Source organism: Lathamus discolor, chromosome 15, assembly GCF_037157495.1.
Source record: "Lathamus discolor isolate bLatDis1 chromosome 15, bLatDis1.hap1, whole genome shotgun sequence".
In the NCBI taxonomy this organism is placed as follows: Eukaryota; Metazoa; Chordata; class Aves; order Psittaciformes; family Psittacidae; genus Lathamus; species Lathamus discolor.
Window position 1 is genome coordinate 10,330,736 of NC_088898.1, and position 27,705 is coordinate 10,358,440.

Here is a 27,705-nt window from a genome sequence, read left to right on the forward strand (position 1 = left end):
GGATCGTGGCGGGAAGTCTCGCGCGAAATAGCGCGGGAAAGGGCTTGGAGGCGGGGCGGAGATGGGGAGGGGGGGCTTTGAGGTGCTGGGGGGGGTGAGGGGGCAGGGTTTGGGGTTCTGAGCCGGGGGGAGCGGGGCTTTGGGTGCCGGGGCGAGGAGGAGGAGGCAGGTTTTGGGGTGCTGAAGGGGTTGGAGCAGGGCTTTGTGGTAGTGGGCAGTAAGGAGGCAGGTTTTGGGGTGCTGCAGCGGAACCTTGAGCCAGATTTTGGGGTTCTGGGGGTGCTGCGGCAGGATTGAGACCCCGAGTTTGGGGTTCTGGGGGTGCTGCGGCAGGATTGAGACCCCGAGTTTGGGGTTCTGGGGGAGCTGGAGCAGGTTTGGGGTTCTGGGGGTGGTAAGGAGGCAGGCTTCGGGGTGCTGAGGGGGGACTTAAACCGGTTCTAGACCCAGATTTTGGGGCTCAGGGGTCCTGGAGCAAGGCTTTGTGGTGCTGCAGGTGTAAGGAGCCAGGTTTTAGGTGCCTTTTTGGGATATTCTTTGCGAGCTGGAAGGCTCTAGGAAGGTTTATCCAAGCCTCCGCTGACTCCAGGTCTGGGCTGCAGCAGCCTCCAGCCTCACTTCACTGTGAGACACTCCATCAACAGCAGTTTGCTTCTGCCCTCTCCACAACCTCATTACTGACAGGAACAAGAGACTCCACTTGTGTAAAAACCCTCCGGCTTTTATTTGGATATTGTTCCCTTCCAGAATATGCACCCAGGTATGAAAGGAGAGGAAAAAAGGACAAAGAGCTAGCAGAAAGGCCTTTTGTCACTGGGGCTCTTGGGAAGATGTCAGCTCTGCCTGTCCATCTGACTGTGCGTCAGGAGGAGCCAGACAGCACAAAGTCTTTGTTGGTTCAGTTTTCTTCTGGAGCTGGGCTCTGCACAGGCACAAAGGTGGGAAGCTCTTGTGGGTGGTTCTGCATCCACTTCATGGTGAAAAGGATGTTCTGTTCCTCACAAGTGCTGTTTTAAAACTGCAGATCAGTGAAACTTGTGCGTTTCACTTCAAAGTACCTAAAACTTCCCCCAGGTTTCCCTAGTTAAGTTCAAACATTGGGTTTATCAGTCTTCAAAAAGCTCAACTAATAAAGCACTTTTCCCCAAAGGACCCTTATTCTAATGGATATTTTCTCAAAGAGAAAGGCATCAAAACTAACAAGAAGTGTAAAAGCACAAACCTACATGAGTACAAGGAACACACACAGCTTGTTTCAGTCCATCTGTCATGAAGGAGCTTTGGAAAGCCCCAGGCCTGACACTGCAGCCTGAGAGCCCAGCTGGAAGCAAGGCTGTACCTCTGGGACTGTTGTTAAAGGCTATGGAAGGGCCTGTGGGGCGATCAACCCATTCCAATCAGGTAAAGAGAAAAACCTGCTCAGGCCAACAACATCCACCTCTGTTCTACCCCATTTTAACCCTCTGCAGCTCTGCAGGGGAGGGAGGTGAGACAGAGCTCCACTGTTCATTTTGATTCAGATCCTAAATAGGGTCTCCCAGGGCTTTAAAGACACAAAACAGCACTTTCAGTACTCAGTTTACATCATAAAGTACTGTGAAGTTCGTTGGTTTGGGCGGGTGAGGTGAATGGGCCACTGGCTCTTGTGCAGTCGAACCTCATTGCTGCATATGACTGGTGTGGTTGAAAGACAGTAGCTCTGACAGATACAGCAGGAGGAAAAGGCACAGCCAGAATGCAAGAAAATGAAGGAAAATAAAGCAAGTCACAGGAATAAAAGCTTCAGTGTTCAGCTTCCAAGCCCCCTGACATCATCAGGGAGATTCTAAACCCCAAAGGGTTAATGACCTATTTGCTTCAGCCCCTGACATGCTTTAATGAGCTTATTCAGGTCTCTCAAGTTCTTGCTCCAAGTATTTCTTCTGTCCTCTACTTCAGAGGCAAGCCAGTGTAAAAAGCTCAGTCCTGTCACTGTTCATCCCCCTGAGCACAGGGAGGAGGAGTCCTTCCACCAGAAAACCTTTAGCAGGAGTCCCTCATGTCCAAGCAAAGCTTTAGTCAAAGTCCTTTATGTACAAGTTAAAGCCAAAAGGGAGAGGCTGCAGAGGAGCAGAGCAAAGCTCAACTGAAAGCAAGAGGGGACACAGCAGAGTTGATTTACAGTGTTTACAGCCCTTTGACCAAAACCCAGCCCCTGCACACATCAGCGAGCTCAGTTGTCCACCTCTTCCTCATCGTTCTGCTCTTCTTCATCCATCCTTTCATCATCATCATCATTCTCTTCCTCTCGGCTCTTATCCTGCTCCTCTGAGTCTGCCTTCTTGTCTTTGTCTTTCCTTGCTTCTTTCTTTCCTTTCTGTTCACGCCTGTAAACTAAGAGAGAGAAAGAGAACACTGAAAGATGACACACTGGTGTCCCTACGGCACGAACCACACAGCAGCTGGAGTCCCACGGCCACTTCAAAGGAGCAGTGACCCCACAGCAGCCACTCACCCTATTGTCTGAGCTGTGCTGACCAGGAAATCAGGTTAAATTCAGCAGAAACCTGCTGAAAAGGATGCAGGAGCTCACATTTAGGCAGCACCTAAGGCTTCCCTTAGATAAACATAATAGGGGGGTGACAGCAGATGAGACTTTCTCAATCCTCATCAGTTGTGACATACAATGTTATCCCAGTCCTGTTAGGGCGCACATTAGTTATCCCCAGGCAGTGTAGGATGCTGGGCAAAGAGAAGAGAAACAAGACAGGCAAGTAAGTGTTGCTTGTCCAGTGCTCGAGGAAAACAGGGCTCAGTGCTACAGAGCCCCCCCACGTGAACGAGGCCGGTACCTTCCAGTGATTCCTTCAGAGGGGCTACAAATCGCTGGAACTCCATCTCCTCCATGGCAGAGAGAACGTCACCAGCATTCAGGGTTTTCCTCTTCCCCTTCATGGCAAAGTTATTTGCACTAGTCAAAAATCAGAAGAGAGGGAACTGTTAACTGGCTCCAGTTTAGTCTTGTTAAAAGTCACAAGCAACTTAAGAAAAGAACCCATCTCTCAAACATCTGGGGTTTTTGAATCGCCTACTGGCAGCTGAAGGTACCTGTCTACATTGGCTGTTTGTTGGCTGGACCTTTTCCACAGCCAGGGGAAGGAGCAAATCAGAACATTGGCTGCAGGGTGACAATTCCACAAAGCCATTCCATACCCAACACCAGGGGAGCAACTGCCCACACTGCATCTGAGCTGCCAAGGAACACTGCTGTGTCCTCTGGGCTGATAAGGCAGGCTCCCGCTTGCCCTAAGGCTGCTGTGTGGGGAGCAGCCTCGAGAGGGAACCAAATGCTCCTCCCTTTCCTGGGAAAGGCCACACAGCTGTGTTCTAAGGGAACGGCAGTCTGGGCCCACCCTGTTCCTGGCAGGGAGGGGTCTCCATGTCCAGAACCCAAAGCTGCTTTCCCTGGGGTAGTGAAGAGCAGCCGGAACCCCGCTGCTGTGATCGGGTAAACTGGGCTGCACTAAGGATTGCTTTGTTGATATAAACAGGCAATCCCAGCCTGGTTTGTATTGGAAGGGACCTTAAAGCTCATCCAGTTCAACCCCTGCCACAGGCAGGGACACCTTTAACTACATCACCAGCACTGGTTATGTAGTGCAACAAATTCTTACCATGATGTTGCATAAAGCACAAACACACTCGCTGCTCGAGATATCGCACTCCGAGCTTCCTTGGAAATGTTGACTCCATCAGGAAGCTGAAAACCAAATTCGACTTTTATCAGCAGCTGCTAGAAATGACTTAAACTTGCATAAATCACGTGGCAGCCGCATTAAGGCATTTGGAGGACTCAGCACAACTGGAAGTGGAAGGTTGGTCTCGATCACTATCACAGCAACTTTGATGCCAACTGGAAACCAGCCTCAGTTTGGCTGTGTTCTTCTAGGGCTACACAGGAGCAAGGATCAGGGATGGGTTTGACCACCGTCTCAGGGCACTTTGTCTGATGACTCCCAGGTTCCCAACACAGACTGATCCCTGACACATCTGGATCCATCTGGCCACAGCTCAGTGCTCGGGACCAAACAGACCTCTCCTGACTGGGGTTCGAATCCCAGCCTGGTTTGTGCTGGAAGGGATCTTAAAGCTCCTCCAGCTCCAACCCCTGCCACGGGCAGGGACCCCTTCCACTGGAGCAGCTTGCTCCAAGCCCCTGTGTCCAACCTGGCCTTGAGCACTGCCAGGGATGGGGCAGCCACAGCTTCCCTGGGCACCCTGTGCCAGCGCCTCCGCACCCCATGGGGGATTATTCCACGCTCGCACCAGGACGCGGTTCCCGTCGCTGCCCGGACCCAGCCCCAGTGCCCCGGGGCCGCGGGGCTCGGGGGTCACAGCCCGGCTCCACCCCTCCCGCAGCGCTGCCCGGGCCTGGGCCCGTTCCGAGCAGCCAAACCGCACCTCAGCGGGGCGCCTCGGGCTGCGGCTCCTCCACCCCGGTGCCCCCGGGCCCGGCACCCACCGCCTCCTTGATGATGCGGGTGATGACGGCGTTGGGCAGGTTCAGGTCCTCCGGTCTCTCCGCCATGCCGGGCCTCCTGCAGCGAGCGCGGCTGTCACCGGGGGGGGGGCACGGCGCACCCGGGCCCGGCCGCACCAAAGCCCGCGCTCAGCCTCTGCCCTCTGACCCTTCCCGGCGTTCCCGGCCCCTCCCGGCGTGCAGCGCGGCCGCCGCTGCCTGGTAACGGGGGCGGAAGCGGAGAGGGGGGGAAGCGGCCCTGGGGACGGGGCGGGGCGTGCGCGGGCAGCGGTTGCTGGGGCGTCCTTCCCTGTGAGGGTGCTGAGGCGCTGGCACAGGGTGCCCAGAGAAGCTGTGGCTGCCCCATCCCTGGCAGTGCTCAAGGCCAGGTTGGACACAGGGGCTTGGAGCAAGCTGCTCCAGTGGAAGGGGTCCCTGCCCGTGGCAGGGGCTGGAGCTGGAGGAGCTTTAAGGTCCCTTCAACCCAAACCAGTCTATTTCTGTGATTGTTTTTTACCTGATAGTTCCAACTGTGAGCCGTGATGGGCAATGCGGCTTTTTTCCACCGCGAGTGTGTGTTTCCCAGTACAAAGAGCATCGTTATTGCAATGGGGATGTTAGCGTAAGATTAAACACATAACCACTGGAATGGTTATATGAGGTGCTTTATTGCAGCGCTGGGAAACCAGGGGCATGCACCCAAATCTGGCTTCCACCTCGTCACATCGCGTCCACAATTTATATCCTAAAAGTTTCACAGTTAATACATATTCATCATAGGTTACAACATTTAACTAATACATATGCATTAGGGATTACCATATCCATCTATTACGACATCAGCCTCTTGTGCGCTTGCGCGGCCCCCTCTGGTGGTCGCCTGGTGGTCGTTCCGATGAAGTAAGAGTCTTCCTCAGATGAAGTAAGAGTCTTCCTCAGATGAAGTAAGAAGTCTTCCTCAGGTTGTCCTTTTCACCTTTCCCCCACTTGAGTATATTCCAAACGTTAGCACCCTCTTATCTTCTTTCTGGTATGCTCTTCCAGCTATCTTATACACAGGTTCCACTTGGGTATAGTCTCCAGTACATACTTTTCTAAATCCTTTTATACTCCTTTTACCATATTTGGTTATGCTATGTTTTTGTAGCATTGGGTACAAGACAGCTGTGATATATTGCAACATTAGAACCGCCGTGATACAAAACCACGAAGTCACAGCATTTTCTAATATACAAAACCTCACTATTAATTTATAAATTTCTCAAACATAATAATTTTTACTATTTTATACAATTGTTTTATCATACAAAATTCTGCTCTTTCCAACAGGGACAGTTTAGAGACATTTATGAGGCTCATTTATAGGTGAAGGCAACAATTTGTATTGGACTAACAACGTGCTGGGGGTGGCACACAGCATTAGGGGGGCACACAGGGCAGAGCTGACGACAGGCTTCTGAGGTCTTGATGCCCTTCGCAGTTACAGGGATTGAATTAATAAAGACCATCCCTGTGTGGGCAGGTCCTGTCTCCAGAGTCTCGTTTTTAGCTCCTTTTAACGCGTTCTGTTGTTAACACACGTGGTTCATGGCTTTTGGGGCTGAGGTGCTGCAGTGGGCGATGGGGCCCATTGCTGGTGTCAGCTCCTAGGCACTGTGAGCCCTCAGCAGCGCTGCAGCTCCGGCTCCTTCTCTGTTTTGCCAGGGCTTGGTCTGAGAACCAAGCGAGGTGGTGCTGGGCCTGGTGAAGGGGTGCGGCAGGAGCAGGGGTGATGCCAGCCCAGAGCCAGGGACAGGGCCCAAAGCTCCCCTGCTCCCTGGCAAAGGCTGGGCCCTTCCTAGCAAGCTGTGTGTACAGCGGGTTCTGTTCTTCCTTGGAGGCTTTGGTCCCTGCTGTGTGATGGAGATCTCATCTCAACCTCCCCTCGTGCAGGTTCAAGCCATTCCCCTTGGCCTGTCCCTACAGGCCCTTGTCCAAAGCTCCAGGTTTCCTGCAGCCCCTATAGGCACTGGAGCTGCTCTCAGGTCTCCCCTTGAGGAGCCTTCTCTTGTCCAGGCTGCCCCAGCCCAGCTCTCTCAGCCTGGCTCCAGAGCAGAGCTGCTCCAGCCCTCGCAGCATCTTCGTAGCCCTCCAAGTGTATCTGTCCCCAGACTTTAATGTCTGGAACCATTCCGTCTTCCCCTAAACACAAAATAGGTGGTGCAAGAAGGAGCCCAGCTCCCAGTGGAGTGAGCTACCTTGTATATACTGCTTGCAGGCTTCTCTTCCTGCCCTGGGTTTTCTAAGATTAGATCATCTCTGATGAAGGGCTCCAAATAAAGCTGTTTCATCCTTAAACTCTCTTCCTGGGATCCTTTTTTACCATAAACTAATTCATCAGTTTTGATCATCAAAACATTGCCAACCTAAAATTCTTCTAACTGAGTGCACTTTCCTCTCTGACCTAAGAAAGATACTGGGGCAAATGGAGTGTACCGGTGGAAAAGCTATTTTCAGCTGCGTGAAATAACTATTATGTTAATGCTGGCTTTGTTAATTCATTTTGGAAGGTGCTTTGCAAAGGAAACCTGTAGGCTAAGCTCTGAGCTGCCTTTCCGACTGTTCGTTCAAATTGGTTTCACCATGAATCTTGCTTTTCTTTGTATTGTGCTTCAGAAAGACCTATTTTTCTAGGCCTGAACTCTGCAGCAGGGTCAGACGTTATCTCACCTGGACAGAGGAACCTCATGCTCTTCAATAACACTGTAGAAGTGAGTGCTTTGTGCTTGGAGGGAGGGCAGTGCCTTTCTGACTGCAGAGAACATGATCATTATTATGCAGTAACCAGGCCATGCTCTGCCAAATGAGCCAGAATACAAATGAATTCACAGAGTGGCTTAGAGAGGTCATGGTGAGGCTGAACTCCTGGTGTGCTGCCACCCCAATGGGACCCAACTCCTATGGCTGCAAAATGTAAAGTCAGGGTGACCCTATTATAGTGGAAAGTCATAGAATCATAGACTCATAGAATAGTTAGGGTTGGAAAGGACCTTAAGATCATCCAGTTCCAACCCCCCTGCCATGGGCAGGGACACCTCCCACTAAACCATATCACCCAAGGCTCTGTCCAAGGCTCCGGTGTTCTGGCCTTGAGCACCGCCAGGGATGGAGCATTCACAACTTCCTTGGGCAACCCATTCCAGTGCCTCACCGCCCTCACAGTAAAGAACTTCTTCCTTATATCCAATCTAAACTTCCCCTGTTTAAGTTTTAACCCATTACCCCCTGTCCTAGGGGGTGGACAACTATTGCTGGAGACTGTCTCATGCTGTTCTTGTTTTCCCCCTTCTGACACGGAACAGGACCTCGAGCTGCACAGACCTTGTCTGACCCCGAATGTTTGCTTTTAGTTTCTTATATATCCTTGAGTTCTGTAAGGAAAAGGGTCTTCACTGAGGGGTTGTTGGTCACTCCCCAGGGAGCTCTGACCAAGCCTGTCTGAGCTCCGGGAGCTTTGCTCTGTGCTCTTAGTTGTGTGGTTTAATTGTAAGTAGTCCTGCAAGGAGCAGGGTGTTGGACTCAATAGTTCTTGTGGGTCCCTTCCAACTTGAGAGATTCCATGATTCCATGTGCCTGCTCCCATGCTCGGGCAAAAGGGGGGAGTCGGTATCATGTAGTTGGGGGAGAGAAAAAGGGCAGCTGTCCTTTCAGCAGCGGCCTCCCACTAAATTAGCTTCATCTGGACACAAAAGTGTAGCAGAACCAAAGTGTGTGGGGCTTCACCGGAGGGTGAAGAAGATCTCTTCCAACAAAAAGGGCAACTTTGAGCCACTTCTGGTGCCTGATCTCTGTCTCCCCCCAGCAGATGCCCTGGCCAAATCCGTTTGCTTGCCAATACCACAAACACTTATTTCTGTCAAATTACTGAGCTGGCCTGGCTCTGAGAGGTTGAACGGTGGAGCCCTGGAAAGCAGCACCCAGGTGCCTGGTGTCAGTGAGCTGACAGCAGCTCAACTACTTCAGGTAGCTTCAGACTCTGCGCTCAGTTCAGCTCAAGCGACAGGCAGTGACTTTTTAAGCTGTTGTAACTTAATTACTTTGATCCATGTGACCATCCTAAGGCCAAAATCATCATCCCCAAGAGAACTTTTGCTGTATTGAGCCATATCTCTTTTGGGAGCAGTGTCTCTAAACTTTTTGAAGAGCCAGCTTGATTATTATATTATTTTTATTTCATTAAAACAAGCCAGCCACGGATGTGTCCTTAGCATTTGTCCAAATCCAGCAATCCCAGCAGCACTGCAGGCTCAGGAAAGCTGGATCCCAGCCCCATGTGCAAGGCAGCAGGGGCTGAGAGCAGGGACTTGGCACCACAGACCCGCGATCACATAGCCCCAGTGAGAGTTTCTAAGGTCCACGTGAGAGTTTCTAAATGGCAGAGGCTGCTCTGGTGCCCTGTAGGACTCGGTGATCCCTGCTGCTCTTCCTCACCTCTTGCTGCTGCAGTTTATGCTCTGCTTCCACTGTATTTCTGCTTGACCTAGTGTCGTGGTTCAAACCAATCCAAACAGCTCGTCTACTCACTCCCCCCTTTCCTTCCCTCCCCCTACTCCTGGAGGGACGAAGAGGAGAATTGAAAAGAATGCAACTCCCACAGGTTGAGATAAGAACAGTTCAGTAACTAAGGTATAACACAAATCACTGCTGCTACCACCAATAATAATAATGATAAAGGAAATAACAAGAGGAAAGAACACAACACCTCAGCACCAGCTGACTGATAACTCGCCCCACTCCCCCCAGCCAAGCACCCACCGATACCTCGTCCAACCCTGCAGTCCTTCAGCCCTTCGAGGTAACTCCCCGTTACCTCCTGGCCATGAAGTGCTGTGGTATGGATGCCTCTTTGGCTAGCTTGGGTCTGGTGTCCTGTCTCTGCTTCCTCCCAGCTTCCCCTCCTCCCTGGCAGAGCAGGAGGCTCACAAAGTCCTTGGCCAGACCAAACATTTGAGCAGTAACTGAAAACATCGGTGTTATCAGTGCTGTTCCCAGGCCAAAAGTCAAAACACGGCGCTGCACCAGCTACTAAGAAGGAGAAAAATAACTGCTACTGCTGAACCCAGGACACCTGGGTCAACTTTTGTCAGATGTAACGTGCCCTAGAGCAGCTGCAGAAAGGGGACTGGATGTTCATAGAATCATAGAGTAGTTTGGGTTGGAAGGGACCTTAAAGCTCCTCCAGCTCCAACCCCTGCCACGGGCAGGGACGCCTTCCACTGGAGCAGCTTGCTCCAAGTCCCATCCGACCTCTAAGAGACCTGCAATATCTCACCACTACTCTTCACTAATATGATCAGGGGTAGAGAGCGCATGGAACGGATGGTGCTGTGAGTTTGTGTAGTGCTGTGTAAGCTGTGCTTTTATTCAGGTTAAAGCCTGTTGGACAGGTATGTGTTAAAAACCCTGCCTGTGGAAATCCCACTGCCTTAAAGGAATACGAAGCCAAGGACAAAGCATTTTCATGGTAAAGTCGTGAGGTGTTTGGGTGATGTTCCTAAGTCAGGGGTGTGCTCAGCCTCCTGTTACTCTGCAGGCTAGAATGGCAAAAGGGAAAAGGTGGGAGGGGGGAAGGTGAAAACCATAGTTTATTGTGGCCCACTGGTGCTATGGGGTCAGTATCTGCTCTCAGCCCTCTGAGAGTTGGACTGTGCTGTGCTGCTGAGGCTAACCCAGGGGTTGCTCCTACTGTCACTATCCTGCGTGGCTGCTGTTTCCTCACTCTAAAGGGTGACAGTGGGAGGCTCTGCCTGGCCCCACAGGAGTTGTTTTGTACAGGATGTTTCAGGAAGCGTTGCTGAGCTTCAAAGTGATCCCTATGGAATTAAGCAGCCCCAGGGCAGGGAGGGGAAGCAGCCAGGCAGTTACTGCAGGCTCAGAGTGCTCAACACAGGTGAAAGTCCTCAAGAACTGGAGATAAAAGAGCTTCTTGCTCTCTCATCTGTTTCTCTGCTGTAACTGTCATGGAGAGCAGGTGATTGATGGAGTAGCTCTAATACAAACCCAGCCTAGATGCGGCTGCCTTAGTGGTCAGTTTTGGCCAGTTTAGCCGTAGCAGTACAAAGGGGTGAGGGACAAGATGAACTGCTTTGAGTTCAGCAAGCTTGGCCCTGCTGAAAGATGGGCATGGGGACAAGAAGTCATGCACACAGACTGCTCTGTGCTCTGCATTCCTGGTTTGTAACAGCTCCTGCCCACGTGGAATTTGGTACAGACCCTTTGCCTGCCCTTGATGTACTTGGCCATGCTTTAAGCCTGAGTTCTAACAGCAGCACCTCCCCAGTGCAGAGGCCAGTGTCACTGTGTGTGAGTCCCATTGTGTGTTCAGAGTGTTCATTTTGGGTTAAGGGACAGAGAGAGATTTAGAGAAGGGATCAGCCAAAGAAGCTTGTAAGCCAGAGCTATGGGTGAAAGATGCCAAACACAGCAAGTCCTATAAAGATGCAAAGAGAAGGTTCTTATAAAACTGGGCATCACAGAGGCTGATATATCATCAGGGTGCTGAGAGATGGACAGGCTGGAGAGGGTCCAGAGAAGGGCCACAAAGATGATCCCAGGATTAGGCTGCGTGTGAGGAAAGGCTGAGAGAGCTGGGGCTGCTCAGCCTGGAGAAGAGAAGGCTCCAGGAGATCTTATCACCATGCAAAGAAGATGAAGACTCCCTTTTTCCAAGGGGTCCCATGAAAAAGACAAGGGTGATGGGCACAAGTTATTCCTGAGGAGATTCCGGTTGGACACAAGTGGAAAATTTTTCCTGGTCAGAACAATCACCTGCTGGAATAATCTCCCCAGGGAAGTGGAGGATTCCCCAACACTGAACCCTGGGTCCAGGGTGCTGGGACATCTAGAGTAGGTCATGCTTTGCCTAGAAAGGTTGGACCAGGTGATGCTTGAGGTCCCTTCAATCTGGGATTTGATGACTTAGTGCCATGGGTTAGTGGTGGACTTGGCAGTGCTGGGGTAAAGGTTGGATCTGATGATCTGAAAGGTCTTTTCCAACCTGTTTGATCCTATGATTCTTCATTGGCACTTGTTGGAACAACCCAGCTGTGCTGGCTGCAGCAGTGGTGTCAGGGACAGGAGCAGCCCAGCAGTGCCCTGGACTCGGTGTTCCTCTAGACCCTGGGGCAGAGGGGCTGCGGCAGTCCCACCACTGGGTCAGTGCTGAGGTCCTGTGGAACTGTGCTAATGCCAGGGATCTGCCCTCAGGTTTCCCCAGAAATAGCCCAGGCCCTTTCTGTGCCGATCCTCTTACCACATGGGAAGCCAAGTGATTTTCCCCAGTCTGATTTCATCTCTTTAGTTTCAAAGCCAGCTTCAACCTTGCGGGCTCTGTGTGTGTGTCCGTTACCCTTTTGCCTGGACTAACTGTCAGGGCATGTGTCTGGGTTTGAGTTTCCAGCCAAAGGCAGGTCCCGGTGCTGGGAAACCGGAATCTGTGACTGAGAACGTGTTAAATTTTAAAAGAAAGCCATTAACTCCCGGGCCAAGCAGCTGAACGTGCAGATTGCCGCAGACTCCAATGGAAATGCAGGTTAAGGTCAGTCCCCAGGGGCTTGGATGTGAGGGGGGAAGGCAGAAAGAGTTGATCCATCCCTGCTGGGAGCCAGGAAAGGGGCCGTTGCAGGTGCCACCACCACCATCTCTTCCCAGCATACTGTTTAACTGGTGACTTCCTAGGACTGGAGCTCTGATCCCTTGGGACATTTACATAGTGGGGATTTTACCTGGGGTGCCAAGGTCAAAGGCTTGTGGCAGCCAAACCACAGCCGGGGCACAGGACGCTGGTGCCTGGAGGTGGCTGGAGACGGCGATCATCCCACGTGGAGTCATGGAGCAGCTGGGAGAGCCGGGGATCACACCGGAGTGCTCAGGTGATTCCGCCGCTGTCTGCTGGGTGAGGGGTGGGGGATCCTGGCTGTGCAGCTGCCTGGTTGTCACCGCTGCATCCTGGTGTTTGGAGATGAGGGACTGTAGCTCCCGCACGCTCTGTGGGGTGTTAGAGGTGCCCTGCTCATGGCAGGATCACATTTGGGCTCTCTGCTCGTGCCTTGTGCTGCAGGAAGGAGCAGACTGGAACCCGCTGGGTTTGAGAGTCAGGAGCGATTTCTGCAGTGAGCAGCAAGCCCTCAGGGAGGGGAGCGTGGGGACTCCCATGGCCTTGGAATCCTGGAGTCCTTTACTGGTACTGTTTGATTGCTCTTTTTAAACCTCGTGTCTCATGGGGTTCCTTTACCCAAACCTGTGAGGCCTGAGAGAGACAGTGCATGTTACTGACCTGTTTGTCTTTCCTTTTGCCTCTTAGAAGCGTTTTGCCTTGGAGAGAGGAGGCTTTGTGTGAGCCTGGGCAGCTCCTAGGAGACAGGGCCATGTCAAACACCTCTCACCACTTGCTGTGTGTACCACAGGGAATAACGCAAGCCATAGTCTTGATGCTGTTGTGAGGATTGTGGTGAAGGAGATCGGGACACGGCAGGGTTGGGCTGGTGCACATTCTGCTTGCACTACCAGAGGTTCAGGACACCTGGGACTGCAGAGAGGATGGTTTGCTTGTTCCCCCATAGGACTGCTTGGTGGTGTGTGTGCTGTGGGTAGAGATACACTGGTCACTGATGGCTGGGGATATTGTGTGCCGAAACATACAATCCCAGACAATTTTTTTGGGGTAAATAAATTTTCTGGGATAAAGTGTTAATTTTGATGGGTGGCACATGGAGATCACTGGGAATGTCAGCAAGTGGATTCAGCTCAACAAAGAGCTTTCGATAAGCCTGAAAGGGGGAACACTTTGAAGCACTCTGTACCCCTGAGCAGTGCTCATCCCACCTGTGTGCTGGTTCCTTGTTGTCCAGGACAACTTTGACATCATTTACCTGTGTCTGTGGTGCTCAGGGCTTCTGGGGGCTGTGGTGAGGGATGGATGGATGCTGGGGACAGTGGCAGGGTCCTTCTTCAACCCTCCTGTCAGGAGGTGACGGCAGCACTGACAGTGACCCCAGCCAGTCCGGGGCCTCTCCTCAGGGAACCTGCATCTTGCTGTTAGATGCAGCTGTAAGAGAAGGGGATTGAGCCTCTGGGAGGTTCCTCTGCACACCCAGGGCTGGGGTGCTGAGGGATCCCCAGACCCTCCCTGTCCGGAGGAAGGGAGAGCTCCTGTAATGTTCTGTAATAGAACTACTTGTGACTTGCTTCCTCTCCCAAGGTTGTTGCCAGTGCTGCTTGTGAGGACAGGGGAGGAAGGTGAGGATGGGTTGAAGGGGTTCATTCCCTCCCTGGCTCTGTGTCCAGGGTTCTCTTGCATGTCAGAAGATGTGGTAAAGGGTGTGACACCTCTGGTTTCAGCATGTTATGGTTTGGATGAGCTCTGATGTTGGTGAGCTGTGCTGGAGCTGAAGGCTCCACTGGCTGTACCTGGGTCTACAGGGAGAGCACGAGCAGCTGTGGGGATGTGTTTCTGGATGCCGGGGTGCAAAGATCTCCTTGGGCAGCTGGGACAGGGAACTGCAGGATGTGATGGCCCATGGGAGACTGAGATGAGCTCTTAGGCAGAAGCTCTTCCCTGGGAGGGTGCTGAGGCGCTGGCACAGGGTGCCCAGAGAAGCTGTGGCTGCCCCATCCCTGGCAGTGCTCAAGGCCAGGTTGGACACAGGGGCTTGGAGCAAGCTGCTCCAGTGGAAGGGGTCCCTGCCTGTGGCAGGGGTTGGAGCTGGAGGAGCTTTAAGGTCCCTTCCAACCCAAAGCAGCCTGGGATTCTGCTTGCCTCCCACACCTCTGACATTGTCAGCCTTGCTGGGAAATGGGGATCCATCTCCCCCTGTACTCAAATCCAGAGTCGTCATTAGAAGAGCATGTTGGAGCTGCTGAGAGACCCAGGGTTGTGGGGCTGCTGGTGCTCTGGCTCTGCCTGTGCTGCAGGGCTTGTGTATCCCCTGCATCTTGATTGGGGCAGCAAAGCCCCTGCTGTGCTGAATGAGCAGCAATTACAGACTAAATCACTCCTTTGCTTGGGTTTCTTCTTCACCCCACCCTGAGCTCTGGGTCCCTGTGGTGGGGGCAGCTGGAGCCCATTGTGCTCCCAGGCATCGCTGCTGAGAAGCTGAGCAGCAGGAGAGCAGTTCAATGGTGCTGACAGCTCTCACCCATGACTGTCACTGGTGCTCCTTCCCCTGCGTGCAGGAGGCTCCAGCAGCACAGCATCCGTGGGGATGGATGTGGGTGATTCCCTGAGCAGGAAGGCTACTCTGGCAGCCCAAGCAGACTCAGCTCTGGGCCTGTTTTGCTCCATTGATCTCTGAGCTGCACATCATCCCCCTCACATCCTGCTGTGCTGTGTGAAGAAGGGATCAGGAGGCATCTGGCTCCTTTCCACCATGGGGCAGGAGCTGCCAGCAGAGAGTCCTGCAAGGCCTTCACAGGCTCTGCATACCTTAAGAGGCAAGTATAACTGTGATGGCACTAGCTGGCTGCCTGCGGGTTGTGAAGGTTAGGGCTGAGCACTGTGTGGGCTGCCAGCACAGAGCCATGCTTTTTGTCTGGAGGCCTTTGGAGACTTCCAAATCATTATTTGTGTCTTCTCTGACACCCTGTGATTTATGGCAGAGACACAATAGGTGTCTGTTGGCAGTGATGGATTGGGCTGTCCAGAGAGCATCCCTCCCTTGCTCACTCTGTCCCTTCTGTTGCTGCAGTTTCAGGCAGTTTTGCTGGTGTAAATTCAGCTGAATCAAACCTGTGCCCCTGCCAGAGAATGAGCCAAGCTCTGAGGGAAAAGGCAGCTTTTCTAGGAGCAAACAGGCTTTCCAAGCTGCTGCCTCTGCGCCAGGCCCCTTGGGCTAAGGGCTGTGACAATGGAGCTGGGGGATGTTTTGGGGTACCTGGAGGCACTGAACTCGGTGCTGCGTGTCCTGGCACACCCTGCCACAGCGACACATCCTGGCTTCAGAGGGCTCCATCTTGCACTAGAATCACAGGTCAGGCTCTTCTGCTTGCGTGGATAGAGTGTGCGCATCATGGGCACACCATGGATGAGGGACACTGCTCTGCCCTCGTAGGGAGGATTCACCTGAGACTCCACAGCTCGGGCTGTGTTTGTGCTGGGTCTGCATAAGGGCAGTGTAAGACATTTGTGCTGCACTAACCCGGCACTGCTCAGCTCTATGGGAGAAGCCTGGGCAGAAGTTTCTGGTCCTGAAGAGCTACTGAGCCATGCAGGTTCCCCTGCCCTGTGCTCTGAAGGCTCCCATCTCTGGGTCTGTGCACTTCCCTCTCTCTCAGATAGGATCCTGTGGTGGTTTGATGGCTGTGGGCAAGGAGGGGCAGACTGGGGCCACTGTACCTGCTGTATCTGCAGGGTGCTGGCCCCAAGAGAACCATCCAGGTCCTCTTGGTGCAGGGCCTCCCTGCTGCTCTGAGCCCCAGCACATCATCACAGTGTGGGCTGGGGCTGGAGCCTTGCAAGACTGTCCCGAGCACCCAGCAGTGGCAGGGCAGCATCTCCAGTGTCCTGGAAAGCTGCTTATGCACTAATGAAGCCCTGGTGGGGCGGGTTGTCTGTTTTAAATGCAATGAGGGTGCTGAGCAGAGCCTCTGGGGTGCATGCTCTGTGTGCCAAAGGGCCATGGCTGCAGCTCAGGTGTGAGCATGGGTCTGTTCTGCTGTGACACTGGAGCCAGGGGATCTCCATCCCTCCTCTCCTGTCTGCACACAGGCAGGGCTGAGCAGTGGGGTGATAGTGGGGGGCAGATGTGCCCTGTTTGTGCAGAGCTGGCCAGGGAAGGCTCAGTGCAGGGGCCCTGGCAGCGGGGCTTGCAGGGGAAGGCTGGGGTAAGGTGCAGACGTACCCTTCTGCAGAGCCTGTGATGTCCCCTGTGCACAGCTCCACGTCCTGCTGTATCTCATCTCCTCTTTCCTCTGGCAGGGATAGGGCAGAGTCCGCAGTTGCTGGAGCTGGAGCATCCGCCCCTGGCGAAGGGGCGATGTGGGGCTGCACGATCCTCCCCACGGCAGCAGAGGGGAGCCTCAGGGAGCAGGAGGAAGATCAGCCACGCATGGGTGAAGGGGAAAGGTGAGTGATGGGGTGTGAGGGGTGCTGTGGCCCAGGGGGGCTCAGCCATGGCCAGGAGCGTGTGGAGGGGCAGCCATGGGGATGATGGCAGGGGTGTGCATCCAGCACCTGGATCTGCAGGAGATTGTGTCCTTTTTTGTCCCAGAGAGGTCGATGTGTTTAGTATTGCTCCAGCTGGATGCAGGCTGGGAACTGAAGCTGCCCTCACAGCACTGACAGCAGCATCCACTGTCACGTCTGCTCAGTGTGTGCTGGGCTGCACCATTGTTCCTCCAACCTTCACTTGTCGGGGCTGAGCTCTCGCATTGCCCCCCTCTGCCCAGGCCCAGGGCAGTGGGAATCAGCCACTCCCACCCTGAAAGCCCCCGTGGGGCTGCTCCAGGCTCACCACAGCCTCCATGCTGCTGAGGACCCTGCAGCCTCACACCAGTGCCACAAGGATCCAAACTCATTGAGTGTGGTGCTTCCTACAGCATGAGGTGGTGTGGGAGCAGGTCCACCCTGCTGGGGACTGATGGAGATCAGCCCTGGGGGGTCCTGGCACTGTGGGGAGCAGAACTGCTTGGACTCGAGGGTGGGAAGCAGAGTGGGACAGCCCAGCCCTTGGGGAACTCTGTGATTCCCCCACACTCTTGAGAGCTGGTGTTAGCTCTGGGTGCCTCCCAGTGAGCTGTGGTGCGGCACCTGGAGCTGGTGGGTGCATTGCCAGCTCCCAGGTGATGGAAGGGGCAGATCTGGGGCCCTGCAGAGTGATCCCATGAGCCTGGGGGGCTGCGTGTCTTTGCCTTTTCAGATGGAGCCAGGAGGGGCTGGGCTCTGCTCCCAAGGAACAAGGGATGGGACAAGAGGAACCGGCCTCAAGCTGCCCCAGGGCAGGTTTAGATGGAGCTGAGGAACAATTCCTGCCCCAGAGGGTGCTCAGGCATTGGAACAGGCTGCCCAGGGCAGGGCTGCAGGCACCGGCCCTGCAAGTGCTCACACAGCGTGGAGACGAGGCCTCAGTGCCATGGGTCAGTGGTGGCCTTGGCAGTGCTGGGAACGGTTGGACTGGATGGGCTTAAAGGGCTTTTCCAGCCTGGTTGATTCTGTGTTTCTGAGAGCCAAGCAGGCACCCCGTGCTCTGCTGTCTCTTTCTTGGCTCACCCCCTTTGCTTGCCTGCAGTAATCTCCTCAGCACTGTGAGTCTGCTGTGGGACATGTGCTGGCAGTCCCCATGGCCCCCAGAGCCACCGCGTTACTTCCATCCTGGCACGCCGCAGAGCAGGAGGAACGTGTCAAGGTTTCCCCTTTCCCCGGAGCTCATTCCCGGTGCCTGAGCGGCGTGGCCGTGGGCCGGTGCTGCCGTGGGGTGCTCGGGGAGCGCAGGATGCTGCCCGCATCCCCACACGCGGCTGCGGCTGGGGCTCTGTTTGCTCAGGCAGGTGCGGTCCCTGTTCAAACCCGCGGGGCCAATGGGAGCGGCGCTGGCCCAACGGGCGGCGGTTGGACGCGTCCCGTGGGATCCCGCTGCCGGGCCGGGCAGGGGCAGCTCCGGGTGCTGCCGGCTTGGGGGGGTCCCGCCATGGAGCCCGGCAGCATCCGCAGGGTCTCGCTCTGCACCCGCCGCGCTGCCCCGCTCGGAGCTTCCTTCTGCCTCCGCACGTTCGGTAAGCGGCGGGGCTGCGAGCGCGGGGGGAGCTGCAGCGGGGCATGGCCGAAAGGAATGGGCTGCAGCGCTGCTCCCCGCAGGCACTGAGCTGAGCTGGAGCGTGGCTCACGGAGCGCGCAAAGTGGGGAGCGCCCGGAAACCCAGGTGCAGGCGCTGAGGTGCGCGGCAGCAGCCGGATGCCGGGCACCCAGCGCGTTCTGCCCCTTGGATGGGCAGGAGCTGCCGTTGCTCTAGGGGCGGCTGGAGCTGCGGCCCCCACTAGGGCAGAGCCCCAGTTTCCTTCTGCGCTCCCTGTGGGTATTTCTGTGGTTGCCTCAGTTTTGCTGCATGGGCTTGAAGAAGTGACTTGGCTCTGCAGGCTGGAGCTGGCCCAGCAGCAGTGGCCTGGCTGCTGCCTATGGTGTGTGATGGCTCATCAGAAGGTGGGTGCCCTTCCCAGTGCCACTGGGCACCCATCAGTAGTTTTCTTTCAAAGCTTCTGCTTGCGTTAGTGAGCAGGGCAGGTGACTGTGCAGTGTGTGCTGCCAGAGAGGGAACCGGGGGGATCACCTGAGCAGAGTGCGGTGTCCCTTCTCAGGGCAGCCAGGGATGCTGCTCCTTCCCCCTTTTGGCTTGGGAGCATCCATCTGCTGAGGACAGCCCAGCCTGGGAGCTGAATCCCTCCTGTCTTTGTCTGTAGGACTTACTCATGCCAAATAATGTGAGTTTTGTGGTGCCTTTTGGCTCTGTAACCAAGTCCAGGCCAAGCATTATCGTAGCAGCTGCAGTTCCTTTAATGGGCTGACCATCCCAGAGAGATGTGATGTTGTGTACCTGGAGCAGGAGAGCAGCAGCAGGACAGGGCCAGCGCTGCCCTCTCCATGTGCGTGACCAAAGAGGGGGCCCTTGCCCTTCAAAAGGGCAAGTGCCAGGGCCTGAGGCTGCAGATGGTGATCTGAGGATGCTCTGCCTTGTGCCCGTGGGGACCTCCAGCCCCAGCAGTTCTCTGACACTGCTTTCCTCTGGTAAGAATCCCCTGGTGTGTGCACTGATGGTTCTTGGCTGTCCCAGTCAGGGCAACACCTTCATTTTTCTTATAATAAACCAAAAAAGCCTTTCAGGAGCAGATCCTAAAATTTTCTGTTTGTCAGAGATCATCAGTCAGGAGCAGATTTTCCTGCCTATCAGGTCTGCTCCCAAAGGAGAACATTCACATGTCCCCTTCCTGAGCCTCGCCAACTTCTCTCATGGGTGGAAATGTTTGATTACCATCTTGTGCTCATTCATATTGTGCTGGTTTCCCCCTGTTATCCCTGTGCCAGCTTTGTTCATCAGCTTGAATTGCGTCTCCTAGCCCTGTGGGGCCCAGATGGATGGTGACCTGGGCACCCTCTCTCTGTGATGGGGTGTGCACCCAGGGAGCTGTGTGTGGGTCCTGTTGTGAGGCGAGCTGTCTGCTCTGCTGTCTCCCTTTGGCCTTTCCCTGCGCCTATTTTCATTTATATGAAGCTTTACTGAACACTGGTGGCCTGGACAAGCTGTGCCAGGGCCTCTCTGCTGAAGCTGTTTCCCTGAGTTTGTGTTAGGGTGTATCCAAAGGGATAAACCCAGAGGATAATGGTTCTCTGTTGGTCTTGGAGTGAGGTGGAGATGCAGCCCAAGAGCTTGCCTTGATTTGGTTTGTGTTGCTGCCCAGCCAGCTCTGGAGGAAGGTCACTGCTCTGTGCATCTGAGAACATGCAGCTGCTCTGTCCAAGTGCAGGCACTGGTGCAGCGGATCCCTTCTGCCAGCTCAGGCTGGATCGGCTCTTTCCAGCAGCAGTTTCCTGCTGTGATCCCAGCCCTGGAAGTTTTACAAAGCCGATGGGCTCTTCCGTGGTATGAGCAGGCTTGACCCCTCTGGGGCAGAAGGGCTGGCTGGGGTGTTCTGGGATGTGTGATTTGTCCCTTCATGTGCTTTGGAGACATTTGGGATCAAATGCATTAAGAGAAAAATGTCATCTGTTCCTCCCACATCCCTTCTGCTAGGGGACAGTTTGTGGAGAAGGCAAAACTGCCTGTTTTCTCCCAGCTCTTTGGTTGCTGGTGTAGCCCGCAAGACAGGGATCGTGGGCACTGTCATAGAATCCCACCCTGTTTTGTGCTGGAAGGGACCTTAAAGGTTATTCACTTCCACCCCTCTGCCATGGGCAGGGACCCCTTCCACTGGAGCAGCTTGCTCCAAGCCCCTGTGTCCAGCCTGGCCTTGAGCACTGCCAGGGATGGGGCAGCCACAGCTTCTCTGGGCACCCTGTGCCAGCGCCTCAGCACCCTCACAGGGAAGAGCTTCTGCCTAAGAGCTCATCTCAGTCTCCCCTCGGGCAGGTTAAAGCCATTCCCCTTGGTCTGTCCCTGCACCAGAAGCAGCAGCCCTGCACACGGTGCACGAGGCCGTGGTCCTGTGTGACCTGATCCCTCACTGTGCCTCATGAGCTACCCCAGGAGCTGAGCAGCCCCAGCCCTCCCCAGGGCAGTGCTGGGTTCAGAGCCTCCTGCCCTGAAGAACCAGCACAAAAGCTTCCTTTCTCCTGCCTGGGGCCCATTCACCCTGGGCAGACTCCTCGTCATGCTTGGTCGGTCAGGGGCATTTTGCTCCCATGTTATAATGGTTGTTCCGTGCTAATAGTGGAGCAGTGAGAGGGTTCCCACAGAGCCAGAGATCCAGAGATAGCAGAGGGGTTACAGGCATGGCCCGGGAGGCTGGGGTGGCAGTGAAACAGGGGTCGGTGTTCTCACTGCTGTACGTCGGTCTTAGCTGCAATAGAGCTCTCCTGACAGACCCTGCCTGGTCCTTGTCCTTTCTCACCCTGCGGTCACTCATATATAACTGCACATGAGGATGTGCATTCCACATGTGCACACACACGGACACAAATGTGAGCTGAGAGAGACTTTAAATGTTCTTTTTTTTTTTTTAAGTAAAAAAGGAGTTTTTTGGTTGTTTCAGGTTGAACAATCCCATGAGTTATGCCCCCCTCGCCCAGCAAGCAAGGTCCTTGGGTGTGTGCTTTGCAAACTGGGGTTTAATTTACAAGCTGTTTAGATGTCTCTAAATGATGTTTCTGTATTTGTTGTGTTGTGTAAGCTGGAAAACAAGTGAAAAGGGGATATTTTGCTTTGGGCTAAATGGAGTGTTGGGCTAACAATGCTTTTGATGTTTTAATCCTCCAGGACTGGGAATGATTTAGTTTGGGGTTGGTTCAGAGCAATTATGCAGATTTCGTGGTGGCTTTGGCAGTGCTGGAGTAAAGGTTGGACTTGATGATCTTGAAGGTGTTTTCCAACCTGGTTGATCCTATGATTCCAGACCCTGCATCACCCTTAACATCTGCACATCCCATCCAGGCCGCAGGCAGCAACTCCCAGGGATCCTCTTGGGAATTCAGAGCCCTCTGTGCCATGGAGTCTCACCCAGACCCTGGCAAATGCCATCAGCTGAGTGTTTGTGCCAGTCTGAGCGTTGTGGATGGACTTAGGGCTGATGCAGGGTTCCTGGAGCATGGGAAAGCCGGTGTGTTCCTGTTGGGAAGCTGGCAGGGCAGAGCTGCTGCCCTGGGCCCGTGCCCGTGCTCAATGGGGGTTACACATGGGGCTCTCCCAGAGCTGGCACAGGGCTATGACTGCTCTGGTTTTCAATGCTGGGAATCAGTTGCTGGCAAACAGGTCCAGGCAGTGCTGGAAAAGCACAAACTGCAGCTCATGATGAGAGGCGGGAGCTCAGGGTCCTGGCATGGGCATTTCAACAGGCGGTGGGAGCTGTGCAAAGGCTGGGCTTTATTCTTAGCTTTGCTGTGAGCAGTTGTGGATGCTGCATGGGCTGTGCTGTCTCTGCGTCCTTCCTGCTCGAGAGTGCCAGTGGACAGGAACTGTTGCTGGCTGTGACAGTCGGGAAGGGATTCGTAAGGCTTTGCCATTTCCCAAAGCCCTCCTGGACAGAGGAGGGAAGCAGCAGGGCAAGCAGGGAGCAGGTCCTGCAGCAGTGGATGGACAAAACCAGGTTAGTGTCATGGTTCAGGCTGCCCCAGCAGACCCTGTGCTGGTGTGCTCCTGCCACCAAAGGCACCGCTTGTCCTTGTCCTTTGTCCAGGCTGTCTGCTGCTTGGCCCACCATCACCTCCTGCAGGGTTGGCAGCCTCTTGCCCACCAGCAGCTCAGGGGAGGGGCAAAGGGGAAGTTGAATCTGGGCTGGGAGCAGGATTTGAGCATCTGCACCCCTCTGTTCAACCAGGGTTAATCCACCCCATGGCGACTGTTTCATCCTGGTGCTCCCACTTCCCTGCTGCCGTGGGCTCTTGTCTCCTGCCATCAGGTTACTGTGTGCTCAGAAAACACTGTCCCCTCCTCTCCTTTCCTCCAGGCCAGCTGAAGCTGTCCGTCGAGGTGCAGAACCGCGTCCTGGTGCTGCACAGTGAGTATCTCCATGGGGCACATGGCAAGGTGGCCCCAGAGCCAGGGTGGGCTAGTGATGGGGACAGCACTGCCATGCCTTTGCTTCAAGCTCTTTGGAGCTCCATGGCAGCTGTGGGGAACAGCTGTGGTAGAGTGGCACGATTGGGAGCTCTCTGATATAGAGGCCAACCTGAAATTTCTGGGGACCATTTCTGGGTGTGTTTTACATCTGCTCATATAAACTGTTTTTTTCTTTAACTCCATGTGAAGGGATAAAAGTCAAATATCATTTGTGAAAGAAAACCTGAAATGCTTAATCTCCACTAAAATGTCTTTTACGTTGCCCAAAACCATTTTCCAGGGCTTCCAATTCGTTCCATTACCTCCAAATGGTGCTTTTTCAACACCACCAATATTTCTTCAACAAGAGTATTTCCCCTGGTCCAGGTCCTTCACGTGTCTGTGGGTGCTCAGTGAGGGCAGGCTGCTGGGGAGGTGTGTGCAGCATCCTGGGGGGGTAGGAGCTGGGTTCAGCCCCTCATGAAGGGAGCACCCCTATGGTGCTTTGCTGCTGCTTTGGGCCATGACCATTCTGTTTCCTTTCCAGTCATGGAAGCAAAAGGTCTGATGGGAAAGGAGCACCGGCCATGCGACTCCTACGTGAAGGTGGGTTCTGCTCAGGTTTTGCTCTGCAAGCTTCATGCTTGCTTGGGATTTTGTGGTTGGGTTCTCCAAGCATGCTCTGGCTTGCCTTTCCCACTCTGTTCTGCTCTGGCCAAGTACCCACAGCATGCAGGGAGGTGGCTGGTCTCTTGCCCAGTGCTGGAGGGTTCATGGCTTTTGTTGGCACGGTGTCTGCATGGAGCCAGAAAAGCAGAGGACAGGACCCTGCTGAGGGCTGTGTCAGTGGTTATAGGAGCATCCCACTGGTGATGAGGACTGGTGGGGATAGGAGTGTGGCCAGCACAGGGTGGCTCTGAGCTCTCCTGGAGGTCCCCTTTGCAGGCTGCCCCAGGGCTGTGCACAGTGCAGGAAGCATCTCCACTGCAAGGGGGCTGCAAGTCAGAGACCAGCCAGCACCACTCGTGTGCACCAGTCCTTGATTCTTCTGCTCTTTTCCTGCCCTCTGCTGCCCTGAAGAGCTCTGTAACGCAAGTGCAGACACCATAGAGTGATCTAATCAACTGTTAGCACAGGCTCAGCTGGAGTTTTGAGGCTCAGTCACCCATGGCAGTGGCTGTGCTGTGCCAGGGCTGGCTTTAGGAGCACTGACACGCTGCTCGTTTCCCTCCCTAAAGATGTCCATCGTGCCAGATGCTGATTGGAGGTGCCGGCAGAAGACAAAGACTGTGCCAGACAGCAAGAACCCTGTCTTCCATGAGCACTTTCTCTTGTGAGTATGAGAGGGCAGAGGCAGCTCTGGTCCATCCATTACTGTGCTCACGTGGGGGGACCACGTGGCTGTTGTCCTGGGGCACCCTCTTGAAGCTAAACTCGATGTTTGTTGTGCATTATGATCCATAACAAACAAGCATCATGCATGAGCAGATCTGCTGCTGAGATGAGGAGTGACAGACATTATTCTGCTGGGTTTTTATAGCTGAGATGCCTTGAACTTTTGGGCAGAGCTTGGTGAAGGCTCACAGAGCTGTCAGCACACAGCATGGCAGCAGTGCTCTGCACGCTTGGACTCTCTTGCTGGGCAGGAGTTGGGCAAACACACTCCATTTCCTACACCTTGCACCTGCAGTAGCATGTGCATTGGGATGAATGAGGAAGGTAGAAGGATTTCCTACAGCTACAGCATGTCTCTACATGGGGATGGAGCTGTTTTGGTAGAAATTGGCATTGCTCAGTAACCAGCCTTTGTCAGACCTCTGTCACCATGCAGCATCATGAACTGTGCCTTGTTCCTTGCATTTACCCTTTGGTGTGGATGTGTGTCTTTCTGCAACGTTGCTTTTCCTCTTAAACAACCTGAAGAGTGTCCCCAGCGCCTGCCCAGGAGGGGTCACATCCCTTTGCAGCTGGCTGTCAGGAATGAGACAATTGGTGGAACAGGGGCTTGTTTGAGGAGGTTGATGTTTGGGGTGATGCTGCAATGGGAGTACAGAGGATGGAGAAGACCTGGCTCTGAGGAGGGTGAGGGGTCCCTGGCTGCGAGGGGAAGATCATATGGTGTCATCAGCTCATGGGCTGTCCCCTTTGCTTGTTACAGCCCAGTGCAAGAGGAGGATGAGCAGAAACGTCTCCTTGTCACAGTCTGGAACAGAGAGAGAAACTCCAGGTAAGGGGCTGCCAGCCTGCCACAAAACCTCTTTCAAATGGGGCTGGCATGGCAGTGAACCTGCCCACCCCCCATGTGAGCTCCTCCAGTGCCATGGGCCTCAAGGGCTGGCCCTGACATCAGGGCTGGCCACATAGAAGGCTGGTGAGGCAGGGGCATGAGCAGTGGGGCTGGGACCTGCTGGTGGGACACCCAGCCAGGGTCATCCTCATGGGCAGCCTGTGCTGGTGAGCACCTCAACACTCCAGGCTGATGGAGAGGAAACCCTGTCCTTGTTGTGCTCTGTTGGCTTTGCTGCTGTGTGGTAGCCATCAGCTGCACCAGCGATTAGAAATCCTGCAGCCACTAGTGCCTACACTGCAGGCTAAAGTCAAGCTGGCTGGAGCCTGGCTGTGTGCTGGGGACCTTCCCTACCTCTGAGGGCAATGCAGTGAGGAGAGCCCAGCAGCAAAGGGTCTGGCACTTGGCAGGCTATGCTGCCTCCTCAGCCAAGCTCCTGCCAGCATTGGATAGGCTGGAGGGGACCAGGATGTTGAGCCCAGCTTCTGCTGCAGCTCAGCCATCTGGTCACACTGTGCTTGCTCAAAGCATGGGCAGGGAGGCACATCCTGGTCACTGCCTGGCTCCTGGACTGGGCAGTTTGGGATGGGTGTGGGCTCCCTGCAGAGGGATGCTCTTGGGGAGCTGGTGCCTGGGGAGTTCTCACAAGTGCTGATGGTCTGTGCCCCTCCTGCAGACAGAGTGAACTCATCGGCTGCATGAGCTTTGGTGTGAAGTCCCTCCTGACCATGGACAAGGTACCCCAGTGCCAGAGCGCAGCGTGTGGGTCTGGGGTCTGACTCTCTCAGGGCGGTGGGTGGATGTGCATCCTCGGGGCAGGAGCAGGCTGCTCCCGCTTTGGACAGAAGGGTGCCCACTGAGTTCCCTGGTCCCGTTCCCAGGTTGTTCCATTGTGCGCCTGATGTTGGTGTGATTGCTGGAGGCAGGGGCAGGGAGGCTGTGAAAGGAGGGATCCTAGAGCAGGGACTGTCACTTCCACCTGTAGGGAGACGCAGAGTGGCAGCAACTGGGGGTGCAGAGAGGTGGCCTCAGTGAGTGCTGCCTGCTGGGGGGACAGGAGGTGGGGTCAGCCTCGCTCAGTCTGGCAATTGTCACATCTGGTATGTCCTGAGCCGTGGCCAAGTGGGTGCAATGGTGGGGACATGCTCCTCTGAGGAGGATTGTGCCTAATTCCCTGCACTCAGCAGCCAAGGCTTTACCAGTGGAGGTGGTGGTGGTGGGCAGGGGGCACATGCAGAGGTCTCGGGCTGTTCCTGGAGGCAGTGGTGCTGCCAGGATGTCTCCATGCCAGGATCCATGTCGCCGCTCCTGCGGGTTTAGTCACAGTGCTGCTGCCCCAGCCTGGCTGCTGCTTGGTAATACAGCTTTCACATCAGCCGGCTTTGCTTTCGTGGAGAGCCCTGCCGGGCTGCTGCTGGGAATGACTCTGCTGATCCACTCAGACGCGGAAATGTATCATCCCGGCTGCCAGTGGGCAGAGATTCCACCCCTGGTCGTGTCCTCTGTACATCAGAGTTCTCGGCAGCCAGAAGGGTTTTGTGCAGGTGTTAATACATCCCCTGAAGTGTGGAAATCTGCTCCCTAGCAAGAGGATAAAAAGAAGCAATTTGTGGCAATGACCTGAGAAAAGGGTAAGAGGCAGCTTGAGCATAGCCTCCTCTGAATGTTGGACTAGTGAGATGCAGCTTTCTTATAACAGTGAAGATAATAAGGCTCTGAACTGCAGCTCTCCTATGGAGGGGCCTCTGGTCATATTTGACCTCCCCAGAAATGTCCCTTCCTCCTCAGATTGTGCCAGTGAGTTTCACCAAGTGTCACAGTGTGCAGAGAGGACAGAGTGTTTGTGTGCACAGCACCCATGCACAGCACCCTGCTCTCACGGGTGGGAGGAGGATGCTGGGGCATGTGGTCTTCCTGGGACCTCAGCAGGGGCTGAGATGAGCTGGCCCTGACTCCTGGGTGCTGCATAATGCTGCTGGATACCTCCCCTCTCCTCAGTTTCATAGAATCATCACAGAATCCCAGCCTGGTTTGTGTTGGAAGGGACGTTAAAGCTCCTCCAGCTCCAGCCCCTGCCACGGGCAGGGACCCCTTCCACTGGAGCAGCTTGCTCCAAGCCCCTGTGTCCAACCTGGCCTTGAGCACTGCCAGGGATGGGGCAGCCACAGCTTCTCTGGGCACCCTGTGCCAGCGCCTCAGCACCCTCACAGGGAAGAGCTTCTGCCTAAGAGCTCATCTCAGTCTCCCCTGTTCTGTCAGGTTCAAGCCATTCCCCTTGGCCTGTCCCTACAGGCCCTTGTCCCAAGCCCCTCTCCAGGTTTCTTGTAGCCCCTTTAGGTATCGGAAGACTGTTACAAGGTCTCCCTGGAGCCTTCTCTTCTCCAAGGTGAGAAAAGAATAGGGGTGAGTATCTTCCCTTTCATCAGCAGCTTCTTTCCTCCCCCCAGGAGATCAGTGGCTGGTACTATCTCCTCGGGGAGGACCTGGGCAGGACCAAGCACCTGAAGGTGGCTGTGCGGCGGCTGAAGCAGAGCAGAGGTGCGTTCCCCCAGCTTGGATGTCCCATGGAGTTCTGGCATGGTTTGGAAGAGGACTCAATCCTTGTGGCATGGAGCAGCCCCCAGCCCCAGAGCACCCTCTCCCCCATGGGCACCCCTGTGAGGCTCAGTGGGCTCTGGGTCCCCAAAAGGACCATGGGGAGATCC

General features: G+C 54.7%; 2 protein-coding genes across 5 annotated transcripts in view; one reads left to right on the forward strand and one right to left on the reverse strand.

Annotated features, from left to right (window-relative positions):
• Window positions 1-700: 700 nt before the first annotated feature.
• Window positions 701-4,703, reverse strand: POLE3 (DNA polymerase epsilon 3, accessory subunit). The gene is made up of 4 exons (XM_065695940.1): window positions 4,502-4,703; window positions 3,654-3,739; window positions 2,832-2,950; window positions 701-2,373 (listed from the first exon to the last, which is right to left on the reverse strand). Exons 1-4 carry the CDS (start codon window positions 4,565-4,567, stop codon window positions 2,213-2,215), a joined length of 432 nt encoding a protein of 143 aa, XP_065552012.1. The 5' UTR covers window positions 4,568-4,703; the 3' UTR covers window positions 701-2,212.
• Window positions 4,704-12,030: 7,327 nt separating this feature from the next.
• Window positions 12,031-27,705, forward strand: part of RGS3 (regulator of G protein signaling 3) — a 76,128-nt gene continuing 60,453 nt past the window's right edge. The window contains exons 1-8 of one of the 4 annotated variants that reach the window (XM_065695930.1): window positions 12,031-12,408; window positions 16,452-16,598; window positions 22,622-22,672; window positions 23,261-23,319; window positions 23,952-24,046; window positions 24,872-24,940; window positions 25,677-25,737; window positions 27,448-27,538. In XM_065695930.1, the coding sequence (XP_065552002.1) occupies window positions 12,366-12,408; window positions 16,452-16,598; window positions 22,622-22,672; window positions 23,261-23,319; window positions 23,952-24,046; window positions 24,872-24,940; window positions 25,677-25,737; window positions 27,448-27,538 (616 nt within the window). In that variant the 5' untranslated portion in view covers window positions 12,031-12,365. Of the gene's footprint in view, window positions 12,409-16,114; window positions 16,167-16,451; window positions 16,599-18,159; window positions 18,245-22,621; window positions 22,673-23,260; window positions 23,320-23,951; window positions 24,047-24,871; window positions 24,941-25,676; window positions 25,738-27,447; window positions 27,539-27,705 lie in introns of those variants that run through there. The other 3 variants (XM_065695931.1, XM_065695933.1, XM_065695932.1) reach the window with 3 other exon arrangements.